Consider the following 25,871-nt stretch of genomic DNA (forward strand, 5'->3'; position numbering starts at 1 on the left):
GGAGGACAGGAAGGCCTGATGTGCTATGGTCCATGGGGTCACGAAGAGTCGGACATGACTGAACAACAACAAACAGGCTAGTGTTTAAATACAAAGCTTCCCTGTGTACACAAAGCTGAATGACACTGCTGGAAGGTAATTGTAAAGGTTATTTGCAAGACAGTAGTGGTGCAGCTAGGTAATTTTAAACCCTGCCATGTGTATTATCTCAGGTGTGAAGCACACAACTAAAATTTCTCTTCTTCTCCATCACCACTACTACATATTTTACAACTGCTTCTACATTCCTGGTGTATTAGAACAGAATAAAACAAAGCAGCCATTTGCCAAAGAGAGAAATACTCAGAGCATGTGCAATTTCTCATTTTAAACTCACTTAAATTATAGTGCCATAACTACTACAGAAATAAAACGGAGTTTGCTTCTGCTGCCCTAATGCTAAACACATTTGCTTTGGAATAATCTCCATTTTTTGGTTAAAAGTTTAAAGTAAAAAAATAATAAAATAAGCAGTTTGGATCCAGACTTAGTCATGCTTAGAGCAGACCCACTGAAATCAATGGGGCAAGTATGTTATGACTAACTTAAGTCCCATTGTTTTCAGTGGGTGTACTCTAAGCATGAGTAAGTCTGGATCCAACTCAGTATCTGCAACCATGGACATACCTACCTGCCCCCCTGACTATGTTGTAAAAAGAAGAAAGGAGGAATGATGTGGCAAGCAGTGTCAGCCTTGGTAGGACTCTGCATGCCCATGACAGCAAGCCTATTTGCCAGTGCATCCTTCACCTGTCACTCTGGTCATTTGGGAGCGCTATGGGGTCCTGGCCTTTGGCCCCAAAATCTACCCCTAGCTGCAGCTGCAAGGCAAGAACTTAAGAACTGTGGTACACTCTCTGTAGCACACATTGTATTGAAGCTTTGATTCAGAAGAGCTTCTCTTCCTGGTTTTCAGAAAGAATGCAGAGCACCAAAGAAAACGTGTTGAACTTTTTGTAACCTTTATGTCTGTGTGGAGAATTTCCCTTTTCCCTTAAGCTTCCATAGGAAATACACAACAGTACATATTAACTGTGTTCCAGAATATGTTTGTAATTTCCTTGTAAACAGAAAAAGGCTTCCATTTCTCATGAAGTTCAGGTAAAAGTTGTATGCAAATGAAAGTATAATAGAAAACACAGAACTGAAGAGAAGGGTGTTGTGTAAGACTTTGGCTGTGAAAGGAGTTAAAGAACTTCAGCTGCCATATAATATTTTTCTAGACAGTTATTTTAGCTACCCTGTGATTAGAGGTTTTATTTATTTATTTATTTCATTTCATTTCATTTCTATACCGCCCAATAGCCGAAGCTCTCTGAGCGGTTCACAACTGTTTTTAAACTGTTTATATCCTGAAATAGTAAAAAAAAAAAAAAACACTCTCCTTTCCTTTAAAACCTTTTTGAGGTTACTGTATTAACTTTAGGGCCAAGGTCTACAAGAGATGATCAGAAAGGAGGACATTTTATCTGCCTCCAGAAATCATTATTTGTACATAGAATGGCTAAAACTATACATTAAATCAGCCTACCACAACCTGGTGCCCTCCAGCTGTTTTGGACTTTAACTCCCATCAGCCTCAGCCAGCATGGCCAATGGTCAGGCATGCCAGGAGTTGCATTCCAAAGGACCAGATTGGGGGAGGCTGCATTAAACAATAATTTAAATTTTCTCTAAACATTTCAAGTTACTGTATACATTTCTCAAGTGCTTCACGATCATTACAAGATGGATCTTAGCCTCTTCTTGTAAGGGTTAAATTGTGAATTTCATTCAGAGCAAAAAGGCACACAATTTTCCAGAGCTTAAATAAATAGCTTTGAAGAAAGTTGTGTGGAGACATCACCCTCTTAATACCATAGCTGCCGGTGTGCGTCAGACTTGACTGCCCTGTGTGTTTGAACTCAGTATAAATAAAATATTATATTCTAGTACTTAGAAGTATCCAGTATACATTATTGATAGTTCTTGTGTACTTAAGCTCATTAAGTATGTCAAGCATTTGGAACAAATAGCCATTTTACTATAGGTGTTACAGGATTGAGACACAATAAAACTCTATATGCAAGCAGTCTAGAAAATATGCTATTACAATAACTGTGTGTGGGTCAGCCATTTATTTTTTTCTATGATGAACCAGCATGAGTAGTAAAACAAGATTGCCTTTGCTTGAAGAATGTATCTGCAAGCTGTTGGTTCCCCACACCCTTACGCAAATTGTAATAGCCTAAGGCAGGAGTGGGCAACATGCGAACCCTGTGGCCCTGCTGTCCCCCAAAATTCAGAGGGACTTCCCCCCCCATTTTTTTTTTTCTGGGAACAAAATGGCAGTTGGAGCTGTTACGGAACCCCCAAAGGATCAAAATTAGCTTGTTTGGCATTCCATAGCAGCTCTGGACACATTTTGTTTATGAGCACCCTGTTTCTGGCACCTGAGGGGTGGGAGCAGTTCAAGGGGGGTGAAAATGGCCCCTGGACTTCCTGAAGTTGCCCATCCCAGGCCTAAAGGATATGCAGCCATATATTCCTCATCTCTTAACTATGGATGGAAGATCATTAGCAAACCTGGTTAAGCATGATCAAGGTTATTGCTGAAGTAACCTTTAACCATAGAGGAGATAGGGTGGTGGAAATGTGCACACAAGGGGAAAGGGTGAAGGAGAGAGGACTTATCCTCTTAACAGTGGTTAACAGTCTGGAAGATTAGATGTAATGGGGCTTGACAGCAAGTATTTATCGAATGTTTAAAAATACAGTGGCTCCATTCAGATGACCCTTTGAGGGTCAGAAATTATCAGCGAGCAGAATGATATAGAATGCCTTCCTACAATGACATTCATTCATTCATTCATTCATTCATTTACAATATTTATATACCGCTCCTCATCAGAAGATTTTGGGACGGTGAACAACATAAGAATAAAACAATGGTTAAAAGAGTTTAAAAAGTTAAAACATTTTTAAAACATTTTTAAAAAGACAAATCCCAATGAAGTGGAATTCAACAACCCACAGCTGGTCATGCAAGGAAGGCCTCTTGAAAGAACAACGTCTTCAGGAGGCTCCGAAAAGAACACAATGTTGGCGCCTGCCTGACCTCTAAAGGCAGGGAATTCCACAGGAAGGGGGCCACCACAATGAAGGCACTTTTCCTGGTGGACTCCAACCGGGCCATAGGTCCATGCAGAACCACCAGGAACATGCCCTCTGATGACCTCAGTGACCGGTTGGTAGGGAAGGAGACGCTCTCTCAGGTATCCTGGTCCCACTGAACAACAACAACACTAGCCTCCTGAGGAATCTGTATAACGCAAGTTGTTGTTGTTGTTGTTCAGTCGTTCAGTCGTGTCCGACTCTTCGTGACCCCATGGACCATAGCACGCCAGGCCTTCCTGTCCTGCGCTCTCTCCCGGAGCGTGCTCAAGTTCATATTCATTGCATCCGTGATGCTATCTAGCCATCTCATCCTCTGCCGCCCCCTTCTCCTTTTGCCTTCAGTCTTTCCCAGCATCAGGGTCTTTTCCAGGGAGTTTTCTCTTCGCATTAGGTGGCCAAAATATTGGAGCTTCAGCTTCATTATCTGTCCTTCCAATGAGCACTCAGGGTTGATTTCCTTTAGGATGGACTGATTTGACCTCCTTGCAGTCCAGGGGACTCGTAAGAGTCTTCTCCAGCACCACAGTTCGAAAGCATCAATTCTTCGGCGCTCAGCCTTCCTTATAGTCCAGCTCTCACAGCCATACATTACTACTGGGAAAACCATAGCTTTGATTAGACGGACCTTTGTCGGCAAGGTGATGTCTCTGCTTCTTACTATAACGCAAGTAGCAACAGTAAAAACAGACCACGGAACAACGGACTGGTTTAAGATTGGGAAAGGAGTACGGCAGGGTTGTATACTCTCACCCTACCTATTCAACCTGTATGCAGAACTCATCATGCAATGTGTAGAGCCAGTGTAGTGTAGTGGTGAGAGTGACGGACTGGGAGCCGGGAGATCCAGGTTCTAGTCCCCACTTGGCCATGGAAGCTCACTGGGTGACTTTGGGCCAGTCACAGACTCTCAGCCCAACCTACCTCACAGGGTTGTTGAAGTGAGGATACAACGGTGAGGAGGAGGATAATGTAAGCCGCCTTGAGTTCCTTGCGAGAGGAAGAAAGGCGGGGTATAAATGCAATAAATAAATAAATAAATAAATGTGCTGGGCTTGATGAAGCCAAGGTTGGAGTTAAAATCGCTGGAAGAAACGTTAACAATCTCCAATATGCAGATGATACCACTTTGATGGCTGAAAGCGAAGAGGAGCTGAGGAACCTCATGACGAAGGTGAAAGAAGAAAGTGCAAAAGCTGGGTTGCAGTTAAACCTCAAAAAAACCAAGATTATGGCAACCAGCTTGATTAATAACTGGCAAATAGAGGGAGAAAACGTGGAGGCAGTGACAGACTTTGTCTTTCTAGGCGCAAAGATTACTGCAGACGCTGACTGCAGCCAGGAAATCAGAAGACGGTTACTTCTTGGGAGGACAGCAATGACAAATCTTGATAAAATAGTGAAGAGCAGAGACATCACACGGACAACAAAGGTCCGCATAGTTAAAGCAATGGTCTTCCCTGTAGTAACCTATGGCTGCGAGAGCTGGACCATAAGGAAGGCTGAGCAAAGGAAGAGAGATGCTTTTGAACTGTGGTGCTGGAGGAAAATTCTGAGAGTGCCTTGGACTGCAAGAAGATCAACCCAGTCCATACTCCAGGAAATCAAGCCAGACTGCTCACTTGAGGGAATGATATTAAAGGCAAAACTGAAGTACTTTGTCCACATAATGAGAAGACAGGATACCCTGGAGAAGATGCTGATGCTAGGGAAAGTGGAAGGCAAAAGGAAGAGGGGCCGACCAAGAGCAAGATGGATGGATGGATGATATTCTGATGGTGATGGGCTCGACCTTGGGGGAGCTGGGGGTGGCAATGGCTGACAGGAAGCTCTGGTGTGGGCTGGTCCATAAAGTCACGAAGAGTCGGAGGTGGCTGACTGAATAAACAACAAACTAATACCTTAAACCTGGCCCGGTAGCGAATAGGCAGCCAGTGCAGTTCCCTCAGCAGAGGAGTTACACGCTGAAAAGGGGCAGCTCCCAACAACAGCCGAGCTGCTGCATTCTGCGCTAGCTCCAGCTTCCGGACCAGCCTTAAGGGCAGCCTCACATAGAGCGCATTGCAGTAATCCAGTCTTGAGGTTACTAATGCCACTGTGGTCAAGCAATCCCTGTCTAGGAATGGCTGTAGCTGGTGAACCAGCCGAAGCTGGTAAAGGCACTCCGAGCTGCTGTGACCACTTGGGCCTCCAGCGACAATGATGGATCTAGGAGACCTGATCTTTCAGAGGGAGTGCAACCCCATCCAGAACAGGCAATGAGCCTATCTCCCGGACCCGGGAACCACTCACCCACAGGGCTTCCGTCTTGCCAGGATTCAGCTTCAGTTTATTGGCCCTCATCTAGCCCATCACTGAGTCTAGGCACTGATTCAGGACTTGCACAGCTTCTCCTGATTCAGATGTCACAGGGAGATAGAGCTGCATGTCATCAGCATACTGATGGCATTTAGCTCCAAATCCCCTAATGACCGCTCCCAGTGGCTTCATATAGATGTTAAACAACATTGGGGACAGGATGGTACCCTGCGGCACCCCATAGCTCAATTTCCAAGGGGCCAAGGAATAGTCACCCAATGTTACTCTCTGAAATCGGCCCCGTAGGTAGTACCGGAACCACTGTAGCACAGTGCCTCCAATACCCATCCCACGGAGTCAATCCAGGAGCTTATCATGGTCAATGGTATCAAAAGCCGATGAGAGATTGAGCAGAATTAACAGGGTTGCACATGCCCTGTCCCTCTCTTGATGAAGGCCATCCATCAGGGCAACCAAGGCTGATTCAGTCCCATAACCAGAACGAAACCCAGACTGAAATGGGTCTAGATAATCAGTATCCTCCAAGAGTGCCTGCAATTGGTTCGCCACAACCCTCTCAAGTACCTTCCCTAGAAAAGGAGTATTTGCGACTGGGCAGTAGTTGTCTAATAACATTGGGTCCAGGGTGGGCTTCTTCAGGAGTGGCCGCACTACTGCCTCCTTAAGGACAGCAGGGACCACCCCTTCCCGTAGGGAAGCATTTATCACTCCCTGGACCCACCCAGTCATACCCCTTCGGCTAGCTTTTATTAGTCAGGAGGGACAGGGATCAAGAGGGCACGTGGTCGGTCGCATTATTGCAAGCATCTTGGCCACATCATCAGGCCGTAACAACTGGAACTGATCCCACAAAATCGGGCTGATGGTGGCATCAAACACCTCGACTGGTACTGCACTAACAACAGCATCAAGGTCGCTGCGGAGACAAGCGATTTTGTCCTCAAAGTGCAATGCAAAAAGGTCACAGCGGGTCCTTGACGGGGCTAGGGCCCCATTTACTGGGGAAGATGTTAACAACCGCCGGACCACCCGGAAGAGCTCCTCTGGATGGCTACTTGAGGATGCAGTGGAGGCAGCAAAATAAACCTTTGCTGCCCGCACTGCCGCGCATTACGCACGATTATGCACTCTAGAGCGTGCTCGGTCATCTTCACTTCGAATCTTGTGCCATTTGCGCTCCAGCCGACGTCCAGCCTGTTTCATTGACCGCAGCTCCCCAGTATACCAGGGAGCGGAATGGGCTCCACAGTGCCGGAGAGGGCACTCAGGTGTGATCGTGTCGATGGCCCTCCGCATCTCACTGTTCCACAGTGAGACTAGGGCCTCGGCTGGATCACCAGCTCTCTCCACTGGAAAATCCCCAAGAGCATTCAGAAATCCATTGGATTCCATCAGTCTCCTAGGGCGGACCATCCGAATAGGACCCCACCCCCGCGGGAGGAGAGTAATGCTGTAAGTTCAAATCTCACCAGGAAATGGTCTGACCATGACAGTGGGGTTACTTGGAGCCCCCCAATCTTCAGACTACCCATCTCACAACTTGGAGCAAAAACCAAATCAAGGGTGTGCCCTGCTTCATGTGTTGGGCCGATGACATACTGAGACAGCCCCATGGTTGTCATGGAGGCCATGAAGTCCTGAGCTGGAACTCCAGGGACAGCCTCAGCATGGAAGTTGAAGTCACCCAGAACCACCATCCTGGGTTCCTCCAACACCACACTTGCAACTGCCTGCACCAGCTCAGTCAGGGAGGATGCTGGGCAGCAGGGTGGGCGGTACACCAGCAGCATCCCCAATCTGTCTCTATGGCCCAACACCAGGTGCAACCCCTCAAGGCCCACTCCAAGGTGGAGTGGTCTCCTGGTGATAGAGATGGAAGTTCTGTGAACCATGGCAACTCCCTCCACCCCCGGCCCTCCAACCTATGTTGGTGCTGCACTGAGTACCCAGGTGGGCAGAGCTGAGTCAGGTTGACTCACCCAGCTCACCCACCCAAGTCTCAGTGATACACGCCAGGTCGGCCCTCTCATCCATGATTAAATCATGAATGAGTGCGGTCTTATTGCAGACCCATCTGGCATTAAATAACAGCACTGCATGACAGGAGGGCACAGTGGAAGAGCTACCAGCTACATGAGAGCTAGAGGAGGGGGGTAGAAGGGGAACAGTGTATAAACACCTGTGGCCCATTCTATTTTGATGTCCCAACCCCCTCCTCCTACCATATCTCCTTCTGCCCCAAGTCACTGGAATAGTGGTGCCTCCTCCATGGGTCCCCACATTAGAGTCTCCTAGGCACATCCTTACCGCCATAAAATACCCACACACTCTCCACAGCCACCCACCATTCAAATATACAATCAACCAGTCAACCCATACACTCCACTCATCCAACAATCACTCCCAACCAATAATGTAATTGTGGTTGTAACCAGCCGCTGGTCACAGTTAGGACATCAGGCTTGTTACCCAACCAATAAAGCAGAGAACAAGTAAAGTGCTATTTCCTAGCCATGTAACCGTCTTCCATTGGTTCATGCTCATTCTATCTCACCTGGAAGGTGGCAAAGCAGTTCTCCTCCACACTCCCTGTCTCTCACCCAGGGTAAGCTCCACTTAAAGCTCCCATAGGCTCCCACCCTGGGCAGAGAAGTAGTTGTGGGATATGAAGCCTCCATCCCCTGTCTCTCACCCAGGGTGGGCAACAATAACATAAGAAGAACTGCTGTTGGCAGAGGGTCTCTGCTCTCACTCAGGGACACCTCACTTCACACATATCACTTCACACAGTACAGGCAATCAGTAGATGACCAGGATGTAAGTGATCCAAAAGGAAGAGAAGATGGAAGGTACCCTTGCCGCCACCTCGTAGCAGGGCAGATTTTAAGTCTCCACAATGCCTGGAGATCTCAAGGCTCAGAGATAGCACTCTGCTCCGGTTGGCTGGAGAAAACTTCGGCAGGTGTTCCGACTCACTCTGCAATCAGCGCAGGCCGACACAGGGCAGGATACTGGGAGATGGGGGGGCGGTTACAGGGTTTACAGACATCCAGGCTGGATTACTGTAATGTACTGTACATATAACCACCTTCACCCATACCAATCTGCCCACTCTCTTGAGATCAGTGGAGGCCCTGCTTGTGTGGCTACCTGTCAAAGAAATTACACTAGTGGGCACAAGGGACAGGGTCTTCTTGGTAGCAAATCCCAACTTGTGGAACTTTGTTCCAGTTGATGTCCTCCAGGTCTTCAAGTGGGCCCTAAAGGCTTGCCTGCTTACCTTGGCTTATAATTGAGTTAGTTGTGTTATTAGGTGCCATGGTGCTGCATCATCATCATCATCATCATTATTATTTATACCCTGCCTTTTTCCCAGTACTGGGACACAAGGCCGCTTACAAACATTAAACATATACAATTAAAACATATGAAAATATACAAAAGTTAAAATATAAATAAACAACAATAGAATTAAAATTATATTAAAAACATTAAAACGGCATTTCAGCAGCTTGCCCCCAGGTTCCAACTATGTCCCAAAGGCCTGCTGGAATAAGAATGTTTTAGCCAGCCTCGGGAAACACATCAAGGAGGGGGCCATCCTAGCCTCCCTGGGAAGAGCGTTCCACAGCCGTGGGGCAGCCACTGAGAAGGCCCTCTCCCGGGTTCCCACCAAACATGCCTGTGACAGTGGTAGGACTGAGAGAAGGGCCTCTTGGGAGAATCTCAGGACACTGGCAGGATACGGTCTTTCAGATAACCTGGACCGGAGCCATATAGGGCTTTATAGGTCATAGCCAGCACTTTGAATTGTGCCCGGAAACAGACTGGAAGCCAGTGAAGCAGTTTTAACAAGGGAGTTGTATATTCCCTGTAGCCAGCCCCAGTCAACAGTCTGGTAGGAGCTCTTTGGACCAACTGCAGTTTCCGAACACTCTTTATAGGCAGCCCCATGTAGAGTGCATTGCAGTAATCCGAACGGGATGTAACTAAGGCATGTGTCACCATGGCCAGATCAGACATCTCCAGGAACGGGCACAGTTGGCGCATTAGTTTTAACTGTGCAAAAGCACTCCTGGCCACCGCTGAAACCTGTGCATCTAGGCTTAAGGCTGAATACAGGAGCACCCCCAAACTGTGAACCTGAGTCTTCAAGGAGAGTGCAACCCCATCCAACACAGGCTGAATCTCTATTCCCTGATCTGCCTTTCGACTGACCAGGAGCACCCCTGTCTTGTCTGGATTAAGTTTCAATTTGTTCTCCCTTCCATTACTGATGCAAAACACTGGTTAAGGGCAGACACGGCTTCCTGGAATCTGGTGGAAAGGAGTAGTAGAGCTGGGTGTCATCAGCATATTGGTGGCACCGAACTCCAAAACTCCGGACAGCCTCTCCCAGCGGTTTCATGTAGATATTAAATAACATGGGGGACAGAACAGAACCCTGAGGGACCCCACAAGCTACCGGCCAAGGAGTTGAACAGGCATCCCCCAACACCACCTTCTGAGGTCGCCCCCCTAAAACAGTACCTCCAAGCCCCATCCTAGTGAGGCATCCCAGAAGAATACCATGGTCGATGGTATCAAATGCTGCTGAGAGGTCCAGCAGAACCAATGGACACACTGCCCCTGTCCAGTTCCTGGTGTAGGTCATCCACCAAGGCAACCAAAGCTGTCTCCGTCCCACACCCAGGCCTGAAACCAGATTGAAATGGGTCAAGGTAATCTGTTTCATCCAGGAACCCCTGGAGCTGGGAGGCCACCACACGCTCTTAATACCTTGCCCAAAAATGGTATGTTAGAGACTGGACAATAATTATTTAGTATGGTGGGATTCAGGGAAGGGAGACCTTCTTCAGCAGAGGTCTCACAACTGCCTCTTTTAAGCATAATAGAACAGTGCCTTGTTCCAGAGAGGCATTAATCACTCCCGTTATCCACTCAGCCAGTCCTCCTCTGGCCTCTTTAATAAGCTAGGAGGGGCAAAGATCCAGCATACATTTAGTGGCTCTCACTGCTCCAAGGATCCGGTCCATATCCTCGGGCTGAATAAATTGAAAAGAATCCATCAACACTGAACAAGCAGGAACCAAAGACATCCACAGGATCTGCATCAACTACAGCATCCAAGTCAGAACGGATCCGAGCGATTTTATCAGCAAAGTGCTGTTGAGCAGTTAGAACTTTCATCACATGGGCCAGGATGTAGAAGGCCCCTGGCCACTCAAAACAGCTCCGCTGGCTGGCTCCCTGCAGATGCAATGGTGGCAGAAAAGAAAGACTTCTTTGCTGCCCTCCCTGCCACGGAGTAGGCTTTCAGATAAGCTCCAGCCCGTGTTCGATCGGACTCGTTCCGAGTTTTCCGCCAACATTGCTCCAGTCTCCGTCTCATTCACTTCATTGCCGCCAGTCCCCTAGAGAACCAGGGTCCTGGTCTGGCTCCACTCCGTGAGAGGGGACGCTCAGGAGAGATTGGGTCCAACGATCTAGCCATTTCCCTGTTCCAGAGATCAGCCAGGGCTTCAACAGAATTGCCTGCCAAGGCAGCAGGAAAATCCCCAAGACCCATCAGGAAACCATCTAGATCCATCAGCCTCCTGGGGCGGACCAACTTAATTGGTCCCCCACCTTGCAGAGGCACCGAGTTCCAGTGAGTCTAACACCCCCCCCCCCTCAGGTAGTTATCTGTCCATGACAACATGTCAAGGGCTCCTTGGAGACCTCTCTCAGTCTAATCCAGTAGCCAAGTCCAGACACAGACGAAGGGATTCTTTTCAAAGCTTTATTCTTCTTTTACAACTTAACAACTATACCGTTTGCAACTAGATCTGAGCAGCACCGAACCTATGCCCTAAGTTAGAACAGTTGGTCCCCGTTTGAAAGGGAATTACTGGCAGACCCCTGAACTTAAGGACTACGGAGAGTCCCTCCCCTTTTCCCTTGGATCCTCTGGGCGCAGCCGTTGTTTGCGCACCAACCGGGCACTCCGCCTCCTTTCCGCGCCCTCCATCTGGCGCCGCTCTCTGCGTCGGCGTCGTGCGTCCACCAAGTTTGCTATCCGCTCTTTGTTACTCCCTGGACTGCTATCTAAGCTAGGAATGTTGGTGGGAGGAATCTCCGTCAGCTGTTGGCCCTGGGAAAGAGGAGCGCGCTCCCCTCCCAGGAGCGACTGCTCTTCCTCAGAATCAGAACTACTCTGGAATTCTATGGGCTCAGTGTCCACCCTGACACAACAGAAAAACAGAAAGTTCCTCCACACCCAGATCATCGTCGTCCTGCCCAGCATAGAAAACTAGGTCTAGAGTGTGACCTGCTGTATGACTGGGGTCAGAAACCACTTGGGACAAAACCATGGTCATCATGGAGGACATGAAGTCCTGAGCCACTCCCGACAGGGCAGCCACAGCATGGATGTTGAAGTCCCCCAGCAAAACAAGCCGAGGGGACTCCGCTGCTGAGATCACCCCGGCTAGCTCAGGAAGGGAGACTGTTGAGCAGCGGGGTGGGCGGTACACCAACAGAATCCCTATTCTGTCCCAAGCACCCACTTTTAGGTATACACACTCAAACACAGTAGAATGTGCGCCAGGGCACCTGGTGAGGGGGATAGGATCACGATCGACCACTGCAACTCTGCCCCCCCCTCGCCCCCGGGGTCTAGCCTGCTGTTCTACAGAAAACCCTGGGGGACAAAGCTGAGATAGATTAGCACCCTCAGCTTCATCCAACCAGTTCTCTGTAATACATGCCAGGTCGGCATGCTCATCCAGGATCAAGTCTTGGATGGCAGCTGTCTTACCATTCACTGACCTGGGATTCATCAACAGTATTTTCAACCCAGGGGGACTGCTGCCAAGGCTATCCAGGTTATTTGTATTGGGGGACTGCTTGGGGACAACCAGCATATAGTGCTGTTTGGTTTTAATTGTTTTGATTTTATTATTGTTTTATTGTGTCTCACAGTTTTAAATGTTATTGCATGCCACCTTGGGAAGCTTTATCTACAAGAGTAAATCTTTCAAATAAATACAATTCTAATATTTAAAGAGCCCCTTCATGGATCACTGCCTTGTTGTGGTGAAGGGGCTTGCGTAACTCAGTGAAGCCATAAGCTATGCCGTGCAGGCATAAGACGGCACCCAAGACGGACAGGTCATGGCAGAGAGTTCTGACAAAATGTGGTCCACTGGAGAAGGAAATGGCAACCCACTCCAGTATTCTTGCCAAGAAAACCCCATGGAACGTATCACATGGGAGAGAGTGGAGGACAGGAAGGCCGGGCGTGCTATGGTCCATGGGGGTCACAAAGAGTCGGACACGACTTAATGACTGAACAACAACAACAACAACATTTAAAGATACAAGTTAAAAGATCACCAGCTGGATTTTCCATGTAGTTGAGTTTTTCTTTGGAGAAGTAATGTGAACATTTTTCTTTACGGCCGTGGTAAAACTAGCTTTCAAAACAGCCTGTTTGCAGGGGTAATGTAAGATTATACCATTTTAGGAAACAGGCAAAATATACAACCCATCCATGGTCTCCTGATGTGAGCCAGTAGGGAGGCTGATCACACATTACTTTTCAGTGGAGAAAGTCAACATCTTCGCACATGGGGGGGGCAATTTGTGGCCCTCCAGATGTTTTGCATTAATGCAGTTCCATTGGTAGAGGCGTTCAGAGCACCGTCTGGTCCAGTTTTATTGGATGAGTTTCAGTTACTGAGGCCTGAGGATGCAGACAAGGTGCTTGGCTAAGTCTGATCGACCACTTGTGTGCTTGACCCTTGCCCTTCATGGCTTATGAAATCAAACAAGGAGGGGTTGTCCGGCTGGGTCCAGGAGGTTGTAAATTCCTCCTTGAGAGAGGGAGTGGTGCCTGCCGCTTTAAAAGAGGCAGTAATTAGACCACTCCTGAAAAAGCCTAACCTGGACCCAGAGGATGTTAACAATTATAGGCCAGTGGCCAACATCCCCTTCCTGGGCAAGGTGTTTGAGCGGGTGGTTGTAGGACAGCTCCAGGCACTGTTGAATGAAACGGATTATCTAGATCCATTTCAATCGGGCTTCAGGCCTGGTTTTGGAACGGAAACTGCCTTGGTCACCCTGTGGGATGACCTCTGCTGGGAGAGGGACAGGGGGAGTGCGACCCTGTTGATTCTCCTGGACCTCTCAGCGGCTTTCGATACCATTGACCATGGTATCCTTCTGGATAGGTTGTCTGGGTTGGGAGTAGGAGGCACTGCACTACAGTGGTTCCGCTCCTACTTGGATGGCCGAATCCAGAAGGTGGTGCTGGGGGATTACTGCTCTGTGCCATGGCAATTGTGCCGTGAGGTTCCACAGGGCTCTATTTTATCCCCCATGCTGTTTAACATCTACATGAAACCGCTGGGGGAGGTTATCCGGAGGTGTGGGCTGAGGTGCCATCAATATGCAGATGACACCCAGCTCTACCTCTCTTTTATATCAAAACCAGGTGAGGCAGTGACTGTTCTGAATCAGTGCCTGGGCACGGTAATGCTGAAACTCAGTCCAGACAAGATGGAGGTACTGTTAGTGGGTGGTTCGTCTGCCCGGCTAGGTGATATTCAACCTGTTCTGGAGGGGGTTGCACTCCCCCTAAAAGATCAGGTTCATAGTTTGGGGGTGCTCTTGGGTCCAGAACTGTCACTTGAGGCACAGGTGAACTCAGTGGCACGGAGCACTTTTTATCAGCTTAGGCTGGTATACCAACTATGCCCTTATCTGGACAGAGATAGCCTTGCTACAGTTATCCATGCTCTGATAACTTCTCGTCTGGATTACTGCAATGCGTTATACGTGGGGCTGCCTTTGAAAACGGTCCGGAAACTTCAGCTGGTCCAAAAGAGGGCAGCAAGATTGTTAACAGGGACTGGCCTGAGAGCTCATATTACGCCAGTACTTTTCCAGCTGCGCTGGCTGCCAGTCCATTTCCGGGCCCGATTCAAAGTGCTGGTGTTAACATTCAAAGCCCTTAACGGCTTGGGGCCAGGTTACCTGAAGGATCGCCTCCTCCCATATGTGCCTGCCTGGACCTTAAGATCATCATCAGCGGCCCTTCTCCATGAGCCCCTGCCAAAGGAAGTGAGGCAGGTGGCTACTAGGAGGAGGGCTTTTTCTGCTGTGGCACCCCGGCTCTGGAATGAACTCCCTAGTGAGGTTCGCCTGGCGCCTACATTGTATTCCTTTTGGCGCCAGGTGAAGACCTTTTTATTTTCCCAGGCATTTTAGCATTTTAGCCTTCTAAATTTTTATCTTTGCTGTTTTAAATCTGTATTTTAAACTTCTGCACTGCTGCTAAGTTTTATTGTGGTTGTATTGTTATATTGTGGTTTTAATGTTCTGTATATTTTAAATTGTTTTATTGTGTGTTGTTTGGATTTAATTTTTGTGAACCGCCCAGAGAGCTTCGGCTATCGGGCGGTATAGAAATAAATAAATAAATAAATAAATTTTGGATTACAACTCCCATCAACCCTAGCCAGCATAACTAATGGTGAGGAATGATGGGAGTTGCAGTCCCAACAACATCTAAAGTGCCCCAAGTGGCCAACTCCTGTCTTGGCAGCTGGGACCACAACTTCTAATGTAAAAGGTCATATTCAAACTGTACTGTACTATATTTATGCTGTATCCCTGGTCTCCCTTTCAGTGGTGGGATCACTGGGTGAGGTATCTGGCTAGCAAGTAAAGCAAACGTCTTGGGCGCTAATGCACTTGGAGTAGTTCAGCATTTTGGATCTCATTGACTTGTGATCACCTGTCATTGTGACCTGGTGCTTCAAGGATCTTTAATCATTCGCAACTTTCTTTTTGTTAGGTCCACTTTCCAGATACAGAGAGAGCAGAATGGCTGAATAAGGTAAGCTATTCCTACTGCCCAGAAGACTTGATAATAAAATTATTTTTATTACCTTGTCACATTAAACCACTTGCCTTTTGGCCAGCTCTTATTTATTACACGCCTTCTGGTCATCCTTTCAGAAGCTCAAAGCCTCTTGTGTAGAGTTTAAAGGGCCATTGACAGTTGTACAGAATACAGAGGAGGCAATCAAAGTCTCCCCCTTCTGATGGTAGTAGCTATAATTTCATGTTAGCTAGTTCAAATACTAAATGGGAAGTAGTAATTGCAGGTCTTGCGTGGTTTCTGGGATCCATCTCCTTTCCAGAGAAACTCTGAGGCTGTACTCCTGGTGCGGGAGAAGTCCTGGGGTGATGAACACCTAATTTCTTGGAGTGGGTTATTTTCCATAACTGATTTGCCACTAAATCCTGTTGTCATCAGAAGGGAGATTGTCTTAACTTGCTATAGCTAGCAAATACAGATATAAGCCTTTTGTTGGATTGAGTGTCCTAATTTAGGAAGTGATCCTATTGTTACTGTTAAGCTGAACTCTTGTTTCTGTGTTGAACAATACAAGGCAACTTGATAATGGTCCAATGTGTGCAGCACAGCTAGCACCCTCTGTCTGGGGTCTCCAATGTGGTTCTATTAACATGATTGTGTGTCACAAGTGAAAGCTTACAGATTTGTTCTTCTTTCTCAGACCGTAAAACACATGTGGCCTTTCATTTGCCAGTTTATTGAGAAACTTTTCCGTGAAACAATAGAACCAGCCGTGAGAGGAGCAAACAGCCATCTGAGCACTTTTGGTTTCACCAAAATTGATATAGGGCATCAGGTAAGCTTCTTCTAGACTGTACATAGTCTCAACACGCTCTATTCACATAGGGTGTCAGTTATTGTATTAAGATTATGGGCACACTTTTATAAAAGACTAATTAGGGGCGAGTGGATGGTGTGCAAACAAGATTAAATTAATTTGTTCAGCTTGACCTAAAGTCCTGTTGTGGCAAGATTTGTCCTTGAAGCAATTAAAAAGGCAAACACAATTATTTGCTGTTCTGGGGAAAAATCTGATTGTGTTGATCTGTGTTAAATGATATTTTCATGAAGGAATATTTTTAAAATAATATTTCAATATATTGCCACCATTATTACTCAATGTTTTTGGTGAAGCAGCAACACACATTTTAAGTTAAATATTTAGAGGAGGCTTGCAGTATTGACTCATGGCAGCAATCTCATGACCTATTTCAGTACAGTATCATGACATATTTCAGTACAGTGGTGTTATCTGACATCTTTGTGTTTTTGTGGATTTTGTATTAGTAATTTTTGGGTGACAGTGTCCTTCCTATCTTGCTAGTGGTTGATCAGTTGCTGTTGTGTTGCTATGGTGATGGAACAACTGAAGTGGAAGGATTGCAAAACTTACTACTCATGTTACAAGATTATTTAAGTTTTTAAAAATCGGTGCTTGCAGTCTAGATGCCTATTGGACAAATGTTCCATTCTCCTTTGGAAAAACCTGCTCTGAGTACAAGACACATAAGCACTAAAACTTGTTCAGAGTACAAGACACATAAGCACTGAAGCACTCTTGCTCAGAGCAGATATTGTTTCCTCAATTCAGCTCTGTGTTGATTCAGCAACCAGAAGAAGTGGTGCCCTGCTCTGCAGATTGTAGTTCAAATACTAGTTCTTTGGTTAACAGTAACAGACAACCATGCAGTAAGCATTTGGACAAAAATAACTTGGATTATTTCACTATTATTAGTGAAATAATTATATAAATATTTATATAAATACTTATATAAATTATATAAATAAATTATTTCATTATTTATTATATTGACTATTTTGTCAATGTGGATGATACATTTTGTGGGGGGATGATTTTTGTCTACATCTCTTAATTTAATTGAAATACAGCTTGGGGTGGGAGTGATTTAAGAGATTACTCAGTTCATATTTTTGTTTCCTAAGATTTCAGTTTCTAAGATGATATTTTCAGGAAATCACAGGAAGTACTGACATTTCATTTAGGTGGATATAAATGACAAAAATATTTTTTGCCTTTTCTATTTTATTTATCTAAAATATTTATATCCTGCCTTTGTGCCCTCCAACAGGCATAAGTGAGAATGAATACATTATAAGATTCTTTAAAAAGCAGGAGGGCCTGATGAAGACCCTGAGGGAACAATAATGGAAAATATCAATTCTCCAGGCCTTAGGTGGTGGTGGTGTGACTCTTCAACTGCTGCTCTTTGAAGATTTCGTGGAGACCATAGGGGAATAGCCCCCCACCCCATGTTTTCTACTTTACAACTAGGGCAAGGTAGCACCAGATGCTTTTGTCCCTGGGAGGATGGGGCAACTCCTCATATAGGCAGCTGGACGAAATGCAACTCCTGGCTCTTCTTTGTGGCAAGCAGATGGTGTGTGTGTGTGTGTGTGTGTGTGTGTGTGTGTGATGAATGTTCTAGGGCAAGTGTGGGCAATGTGTGGGCTCCAGATGTTGTTGGTTTGCAACTCTCATCAACTCTAGGCAGCATAACCAATGGGGAGGGCTTATGGGAGTTGCAGTCCAACAACATTTGGAGGGCCACAAGTTGCCCACCACTGATCTAGGGGGATGATAATGGAAAATGTCTATTCCCAGGGCCTTAGATATTGCTGCTGCTGGTGTGGCTGTTTAAGCTGAATATCTCTGTGGTTAAAATGCAGTCACCTTCTGGTGTGTGTAAAATACTGAAGACGGAATGTACGATGCCTGTTTTCAAAAATGTTTATTGGTTGGCCCATCCACATATACCCACCTTAGCCATTTATGATATGCTTGTTGGTTTTTACTGCACATGTATCAGCAGTATTCAGGAATCTCAGAGGAGTGCAAACAGTGCTTATAGGCACTGTCTTCCAGGCCCTTGATCAGGCTGAAACCCATGTAGGTTTAGTACTGTAACATCAGACCATTCCCTTGGCCCTGATGGTGAGAAAGAAAGAACATTCTCTTTACAAAAGCTTCCTTGCCTGGTCACTTGGATGCAGTTCTTACTCCACACATGTGACCAGGTGAGCTGCTTCATAATATTTGTGTATGGGCTCAAAACTAATCTTCATTCTTGCATAGTGCTAATGTTGCTTAAACGATCTGCCTCTTAGAATGGATGGAATGAGTTAATGGTAGTATTCTGTAAACTAGTTTGTCTGAATCTTGTATTCACATCAGATGGCATTTTACAGTTAAGGGATGAGCTTTACATTTAAGCATAATTTTGATAGATGTATTTATCTATTAAAATTGAAACCTTTACTTTAGCCCCTTAGGATTAATGGTGTCAAAGTATATACTGAAAATGTGGATAAAAGGCAGATCATTTTGGATCTTCAAATCAGGTAATCTTGTAATCTTATTAAGTGTATTTAAGGTCCTTAACATATATTCAATGGTGTACCATTACATCTTAGGGAAATTATTGTTAAATGCTTAACATTTTGGAGGAAAATGCCTTTTTGTTTCTTTATAAAAATTGAGAAAACTACTAAAGGTCTTAATGGTGTGATTATGTAACATCAAGCAAGGAGGTATTGCTGCACAGAAATAAAAACAGAAATTAGAATTGCACAACACTTGCTTCATAACATGAAGAGAGAATAAAATATTGAAGCATATGTGTGGATATATGCTGTCTCAGTAATGAGGGGTTTTATTTCTATCTGTTCAGGTTTGCCATGTAACTGTGATGAAAGTAGTAATGAGGAAACTGTCAGCATGTATCTTACTAGGCCTCCTTCCCTGTGCAAGATGTCTCTTAAACGTGAGGATAAAATGGGAAGCAAATAGAGTATTTGGAAACAAACCTACTTTTTCTGTTAATTATGGAAATGACAGGATAAAATTTGAGTTGGAGTGTTAAATACCTAGTGTTTTCTAGTAACTTGAAAGCTCACAATTAAACAAAAGCAAAATATGAGCACACACAATGTGCTCTCATGCCTTGAAGTAGCTAAAACCTGCTTCTTTTTTGGACTGATTTAATTATTGTTGCCATATAGTAGAGGATTTTACAGTGGCCTAGATCCAAAGAACTATGCAACTAGGAAGCTTTGGATGTGTTTTTCAAATAGCAGCCCCCTCCCCCACCCCCGTGGCAAAACTTCAGAAACTGGGGGGAGTTTCAAAAGGCAGCTTGTCATATGGAATGTGGTGGGTGGGGTGGGGTGTCTGCTGTTCAAAGCATAAAAAATCTTATTGGGCATACCTAAAGTATTTGGCCAAGATCCAAAAATCTAAGTCATAAGTGGGGCTGCCAATACTGATGATAGCCTTACTCACGTGTAGTTCTCTTATTGTCACTAATATACATATAAAGTAAAGCATCATAAATTTCTCACTTCTTCCCCTAACATTAGTCATCTTGAAAGTCTTAATGAAAATAAAGGGGTAATTGGTGGGTTTAATAAATTCCCTATTAATAAGTAACATGTCTATCTTTCATGTTTGGGATCTGCAGGTCAGTTTAGCCTTACATAGTTCACAGACATTATGCACTCAGTGGATAAAATGTTCTGCTTAACTCGGTGTCCAAATAGTAGATCGTGTTTCATACAAGCTGTATTGCAAATATGTAGGCCAAGGAATATGGGTTGAAGGGCAAAAGTTTCATTAATTAATTGCATGGGTACAGCCAGCTAGCCTCCTTACTGGCCCTGTTCACTTCTGTTAGGTATATTGATATTGTAAACTAACACAATGCCAAAGAGTCTAATGAAATAAAAAGTAGAAATGCAGGATATAAAAAGTTTCACACTTATGCAGTATATTGAATATTTCATAAGATTTGGCATCTACATTTTAAATAAGCTCTAAAGGCGGTTTCTTCTTCAGCAATGTTCCCCTGCAGTGCACTAGTTAGGGCGGTTTAGGGGGACAGGCACTGAAGAGTGTATATAGATCTAGCCAAGCAACACTGGATCACAGTCATTTTTAATAAAATGAATTTTAATGAACTTGGTGTTCTCGGAAATTGATTTTAATCCAGATGATGGAGGTACTGTGGGTTAGGAAACCAAGTAATCTGGATCGAGGTTTACAACTGGTTTTAGATGGGGTTGCACTTCTCCTAAAAAACCAAGTGTGCAGTCTGGGAGCCCTCCTGGACTCTACAAATTGAGGAAGCCCAGGTGGCTTCAGTGTCCAGGAGTGTGTTTTACCATCTTAGGCTAGTACGCCAATTATGGCCCTATTTGGACAAGATGGACCTTGCCTCATTTATTCACTCACAAATGATGTTCAGGCTGGACTACTGTTGGTGGGGGTGAGGCACCAACTGCACTGATTACCAATGTGTTTCCTAGCCCAATCTAAAGTGCTGGTTTCAACCTTTAAAGCTTTAAACAGTTTAGGATCAAATTATTTGAAGGACCGCCTTCATCCATATCAGCCTGCCCTCACTGTAAGATAATCAACAGTGGTCCTTCTCACTTGGCCACCTTTGACAGCAGTTAGGTGGGCAAGTACATGAGAAAGGGTCTTTTCTGCAGTGGCCCCACACCTCTGAATTGCATTGCTATCAGTAGTCTGTCAGGCCCCATCATTGCAGGCTTTTAGGAAGGCCTTGAAGACTTGTTTACTCTGGCCTTCCCCTGATTATGTTTTACTGAACTGTTACGGGTTGTATCTGCAATTGTGTTACAGGCTTTTAGTACTGTCTAGACCAGATGTTTAAAACTAGTGTTTGTAGTTTTTATGTTTGTTGTTTCAATAAATGTTGGCTGTTTTATTAATGTGTTTTTTATTATAATGAATTTATGGTTGTAAGGTGCCTTAGGAGGGCTCCTGCCCTGAAAGGCAGCCTAGAAATATTTTAAATAAATAAAATTTAAAATGTGGTAATTTATTAACAGATTTTTATATCTAATACAATGTTGCTATATGTCCTCACATTTCTCAGTTTTGTTGGCAATTGTGAAATTGACTTGGAGATCAAGAGATACTTCTGTAGAGCTGGTGTGAAGAGTATACAGGTAAGTGTCTTTTTTTTTTTCTACCTGACATAAAACTATATTCTTTACAGATACACATTTCATAAAACTATACAACCCCACCTCAAACTGAAAGCAAAACTTCATAAATAATTCTATTTGTTTTAGTTCTAGGTATTCAGATGTACTAACAAACTTCTATGATAATATATAGCTATTCTCAATATTGTACCCTTAATTTATGCTTGGTATTCTGACTCTGGTGAATGTTTTTATTCTTTTAGATTCATGGTACAATGAGAGTTATATTGGAACCTCTGCTTGGAGACATGCCCTTAATTGGAGCACTGTCTTTATTTTTCCTTAGGAAACCGGTAAGTGAAAAATCTCTCAATTCCTGCCATTTCTGTGGCTGCATTCACACATAACAGTAAAGCAGAATTGCTGAGAATTCTGGTGTATTGGTAGTGAGCAAATGTGCTGGTGCATGCTGCTGGGTAGCTACTGCTTGGCTCCTTTTGTATGTGGGAGCAACTATGATAACAAGGAATGTCTAGGAAGCTTAGCATTAAATCCATACCTGGGCTCCTGGCTTATCTCTCCTCTGTCAACCCAGATTTGGACCAGGGGTTTGTGCTGGGCTTCCAGATCCTGGCTTGTTAGTGCAGCAACAATCCATGGTCCGGTTCAGGCATAACACTAAGCTTTCTATGGCTGGTAAGTTCATGGTTTCTGTAGCTGCTCCCACTTGCAGGAGGAGTCACGTGGGAACAATCCAGTAGCTTACAGCAGCACATTTGCTCATTTCTAGTAACACAGAATTGTTAGTATTTCTGGCTTACTGTTTTGTGCAAATACAGCCAACCTTACAAATCGTTGCTTCTTTATTTTAATAAACTGGTAATGAAAATAATAAAATCTTGGGCTTGGATCCAGAATCTGCCTCGTACAAATAGAAGGGCTCTTTCCATCTGTGGAAGGCTTCTGATTGATTGGAGCATTTCTGCTGCTTGAATAGGTCAGAGGTAATCTTTACTGATTCTCTTCTCCCAGTACATTTTCCTATGCTCCCTGAAAATCTGGTCCAGAAGATTAGGGCTCTCTCTGGATCAACATGGGAGATGGTGCTGTGGGCTGCAAAGGGTAGGGGGTGGAGGGGAGAATTGGCAAAAATCACCTCTTCCCGTTCCTGCCAGCTGGAATGTCCTGAGTGGAATTCTGCTCCTGCTGGTGAGACAAAAACCAGAATTAACCTGCTGTATGTCAGTTTGGGATTTTAGGTAGCCATAGCATTCTTAGGAATGTTATCTTGTTAACCAAAGTTTTGTATGATACAGACTAACAACTAGTTTTGAAGGTAATCCTAACAGGAGCTGCAGAGGCTAGGCCTGCTTCTGCTACTAGTCCACAAGTGGGTTGCTGGCAGGGTTGGTAGTCTCATGGCTATAGCCGCCACACTTTCTGTACACTCCCTTTCGTCTACAGTGGAAACTAGGGCACAGATTTCGTCCCACAGGCCACCACTTGCTGATTCACAATCCAGAAGGTTTTACTATGAAACAGAAGTTGCTGTGCTATCAAAGTTCTGTACGTTTGCATTAAAAGAGCTCAAAACTGCCTAAGTTTACACTTGCCTGTTAGGGCTATGTTTTTTCATACTTGGCAAAGGTATCATTTCTGAAATCAAAATAAAGACCATGTTGAATCAGTAATGTTTAGAAATCAGAGATTAATGGCAATGGACATACTTATTTTAGGTCATCTTTTTAGTATACAGTTTCCCATGATTCCTAAAGTTGGTATAGTTCATTAAGCATACTGTAGTTGAAAACTACTCAAATTCAGATTTAGTTTCATTACATCAAGGGTAGGCAACGCAGTGCCTATGGGCATTAATGCATCCCCAGACACTTTTCTTGGAGCTGGCCAAGTTGCCTTACCCCCCCAGTTGAGGGGAAAATAAGTTTTAACACATTTTCTTACCAGCTGGGGTTGCTGTGAAATAGGTTTCTGTTGGTGCTGAAAACCGTGGGTTCAAAGGAGTTTAGTGTGCAGGGGCTCAGACCCCACCTCTGCCTTGTATTCAGTCTTTTGGACAAGTTACTTGTCCTTTGTCACCAGCCATCTTATCCTGGTGCCCAGCACGGTTCCTCAAATTGCCAAATGTGTCCATGGCCCATAAAAGTTCCCAACCCCTGCATTACGTCATTAGCCAAAACAAAGTAAAACCTGATATAACATAATTCAAGTGGGCTTTCACAACAGAAGTCTTTATATTCTATATGTCCGCACATTTGCTGTGCAATCTGGTATAGAATTATATATATCTTAGCTTTATTTTTATTTCAAAATGGGAAGTGTCAAGGCCTCAGCAGAGCAGAGCAGTTGAATATGAGTGTGGCAGTAGCAATGTTTTTTGAAGGCTCAGAAATGAAATGGAGGCAGGACATCTGTGCACTATATGCCCCCTCTTCTTCTGTGATCCTATTTTGGCTCTCTGCATCTACTGACTGCCTTTCTTCCATCCTCTTTTGCATCTCACCAGAATATTCTGAGATCTCCAAAAACCCAAATATTGCAAAGTTATGTAAACTCGGAGAGCTTATTTCTGGTATTTCTTTATACCACATTTAGGTTTTCTTCGATGAAGAATCATATTGGAACTAGCTTTAAAACAACTAGCTTTAGAAAACAATTGAAATTTCAAAACCATAATGACCCAGTTGGAACAAAATACATGGTGGGGGGAAATTAGCCAGCAGCCGTCCTTACTTAATTCTGAGCTAAAAAGCCTTGGGAAGGTGTAGTAAAGTTCTTTCAGCCATTGTAGATGAATAAATATCTGACCTTGTTATGTCACCTTCTGTGAAAATCATATTTCTTCTTTGTGGTCTCTGTGCATCACATATGGGCTCTGTGTCTGCGCGGAGCCTCATTTGGGAACATTCTCTAGCTGAGGAAAACATTGTTTTTGGCGGGAACCCTCCCACACTGTATACTGAACATGTCCCAGCAGGTTCCCACCTGTTCCTTCAGTTCTCTTTCAACCGCTTTGTTGAAAGAATGCCTTGTTAGGACTTCTCACTCTTTCATAGGTTATTGGCTGAGGTAGTTAAGGAGTTTCTTCTTTCTGTCTGTCTTCTGTTTGTCTTCTTTTCTTTCTAAAAAAAAGTTAGGTAGTTTATCTTATTTATTTTGCACTCTTTGATCGCTATGAGGTGAGGTATGGCTGTTAAGGCCCCTTTTCGCAAATACATTCAGTGCGGCAGTAAGCTACCCCCCATTGACTGGCATTCTCTCTGTTTGTATTGCTGGGGGGAATCACATGTGGTGGAGACCTCCCGCCATTGTATGAACTTCACTAAGCAGACTAAGCATCAGTGATCAGACCGCTTAAAGGCGATGTTGTGGAAAACAGCTTTAGAAGCTGTTGATTCCGTACACTCAAAGGCTTCTACTTCACAGCCTTGGGCAATGGCAGAGAAGGTCCAGTCTCTTGCTATTCATTGGGCCAAGTCTCCTTCTCTAACCACGGGTTGAGCTGATCCACCCACCCTGGGCAGATCCCTGACTGTCTCTACGGCTAAAAAGTTTTCAAAGAAAGCAAAAGCTCCAAGGGCTGCAGAATTGTTGGTTGAGCTCCCTAAGAAGAAGAGAAAGAAGGACCACGATAAAAGAGTTCTTCCCTCTAAACCTACACAGGAGGAGCGCCAGACCTTGATTCCAAAACTCTCTCATACAGAGGGCTCAATCGGTTTCATTATCGGTACTGAGAGCACCTTTGGTATTGCTACCAGAGCCTCTACATCGGAAGACAAGATTAGAGATGTCTTGGCACTGACAGTTCCCAATGGCTCACTACCTTAGATGCAGTTCCCGCCTCTCCCGGTACCAAGGGAGCGCCTATACAGGGATAGATTCATTTCGCTCTGAAAGATCAGGTATACCTTGCCGTGACTGCTATGGGAGAGATGGAGGCCACCGATTGTGTTCATCAGTATGCGAATGGGACCGATTTGTGATTGGTCCTTCCGCCTAGGATGCACTGTCAATATGATGACTGGCAGTATCCTCGAGGTGCACTCCATGATCATACAAGAGATTTGGGAGGAGCATTCCCGCAGTATCGTCTTCATATTTGGCGACTGTTTCAAGACCATCGTGAGAGGAGCCATTCTTACCTCCTCTGCTGGTCCCTGCACAATCCACTTTCTTGAGGGGATAACCATTGTCTACACAAAAACCATCGCCTACATTAGGTACTGACACCGTGGGATCAAGTTTCATCTCATCTTCTCCCACTTCCACCTCTTTCTGCATTGAAGGAGAAGGAACAGGATCAAGGCGCAGCATCATCTCCACAGTCTGTTGAAGATTATCCATCAGACTCAACGTCTGGGTCCTTGGTACCACCTTCAGTCTCCTCCACAAATGATGTTGTGGAAGTACATGAGGGAGCCCCACTTTTGGAGGATCTGTACCATTTTACAGAACAGATCTTGAA

General features: G+C 44.9%; 2 protein-coding genes across 4 annotated transcripts in view; one reads left to right on the forward strand and one right to left on the reverse strand.

The window, feature by feature from the left end:
- ESYT2 (extended synaptotagmin 2) overlaps positions 1-25,871 on the forward strand; it is a 93,330-nt gene that overhangs the window by 18,189 nt on the left and 49,270 nt on the right. For all 3 annotated transcript variants that reach the window (XM_084859278.1, XM_084859279.1, XM_084859280.1), the window contains exons 2-6: positions 15,353-15,394; positions 16,080-16,214; positions 18,702-18,778; positions 21,337-21,409; positions 21,652-21,741. In XM_084859278.1, the coding sequence (XP_084715404.1) occupies positions 15,353-15,394; positions 16,080-16,214; positions 18,702-18,778; positions 21,337-21,409; positions 21,652-21,741 (417 nt within the window). The remainder of the gene's footprint in view (positions 1-15,352; positions 15,395-16,079; positions 16,215-18,701; positions 18,779-21,336; positions 21,410-21,651; positions 21,742-25,871) is intronic.
- On the reverse strand, positions 10,513-12,416 carry LOC146345157 (uncharacterized). The gene is made up of 2 exons (XM_084856067.1): positions 11,771-12,416; positions 10,513-10,556 (listed from the first exon to the last, which is right to left on the reverse strand). Exons 1-2 carry the CDS (start codon positions 12,414-12,416, stop codon positions 10,513-10,515), a joined length of 690 nt encoding a protein of 229 aa, XP_084712193.1.

Source organism: Heloderma suspectum, chromosome 5 (assembly GCF_057233095.1).
Source record: "Heloderma suspectum isolate Gila_16-S chromosome 5, 16-S_ref, whole genome shotgun sequence".
Taxonomy (NCBI): Eukaryota; Metazoa; Chordata; class Lepidosauria; order Squamata; family Helodermatidae; genus Heloderma; species Heloderma suspectum.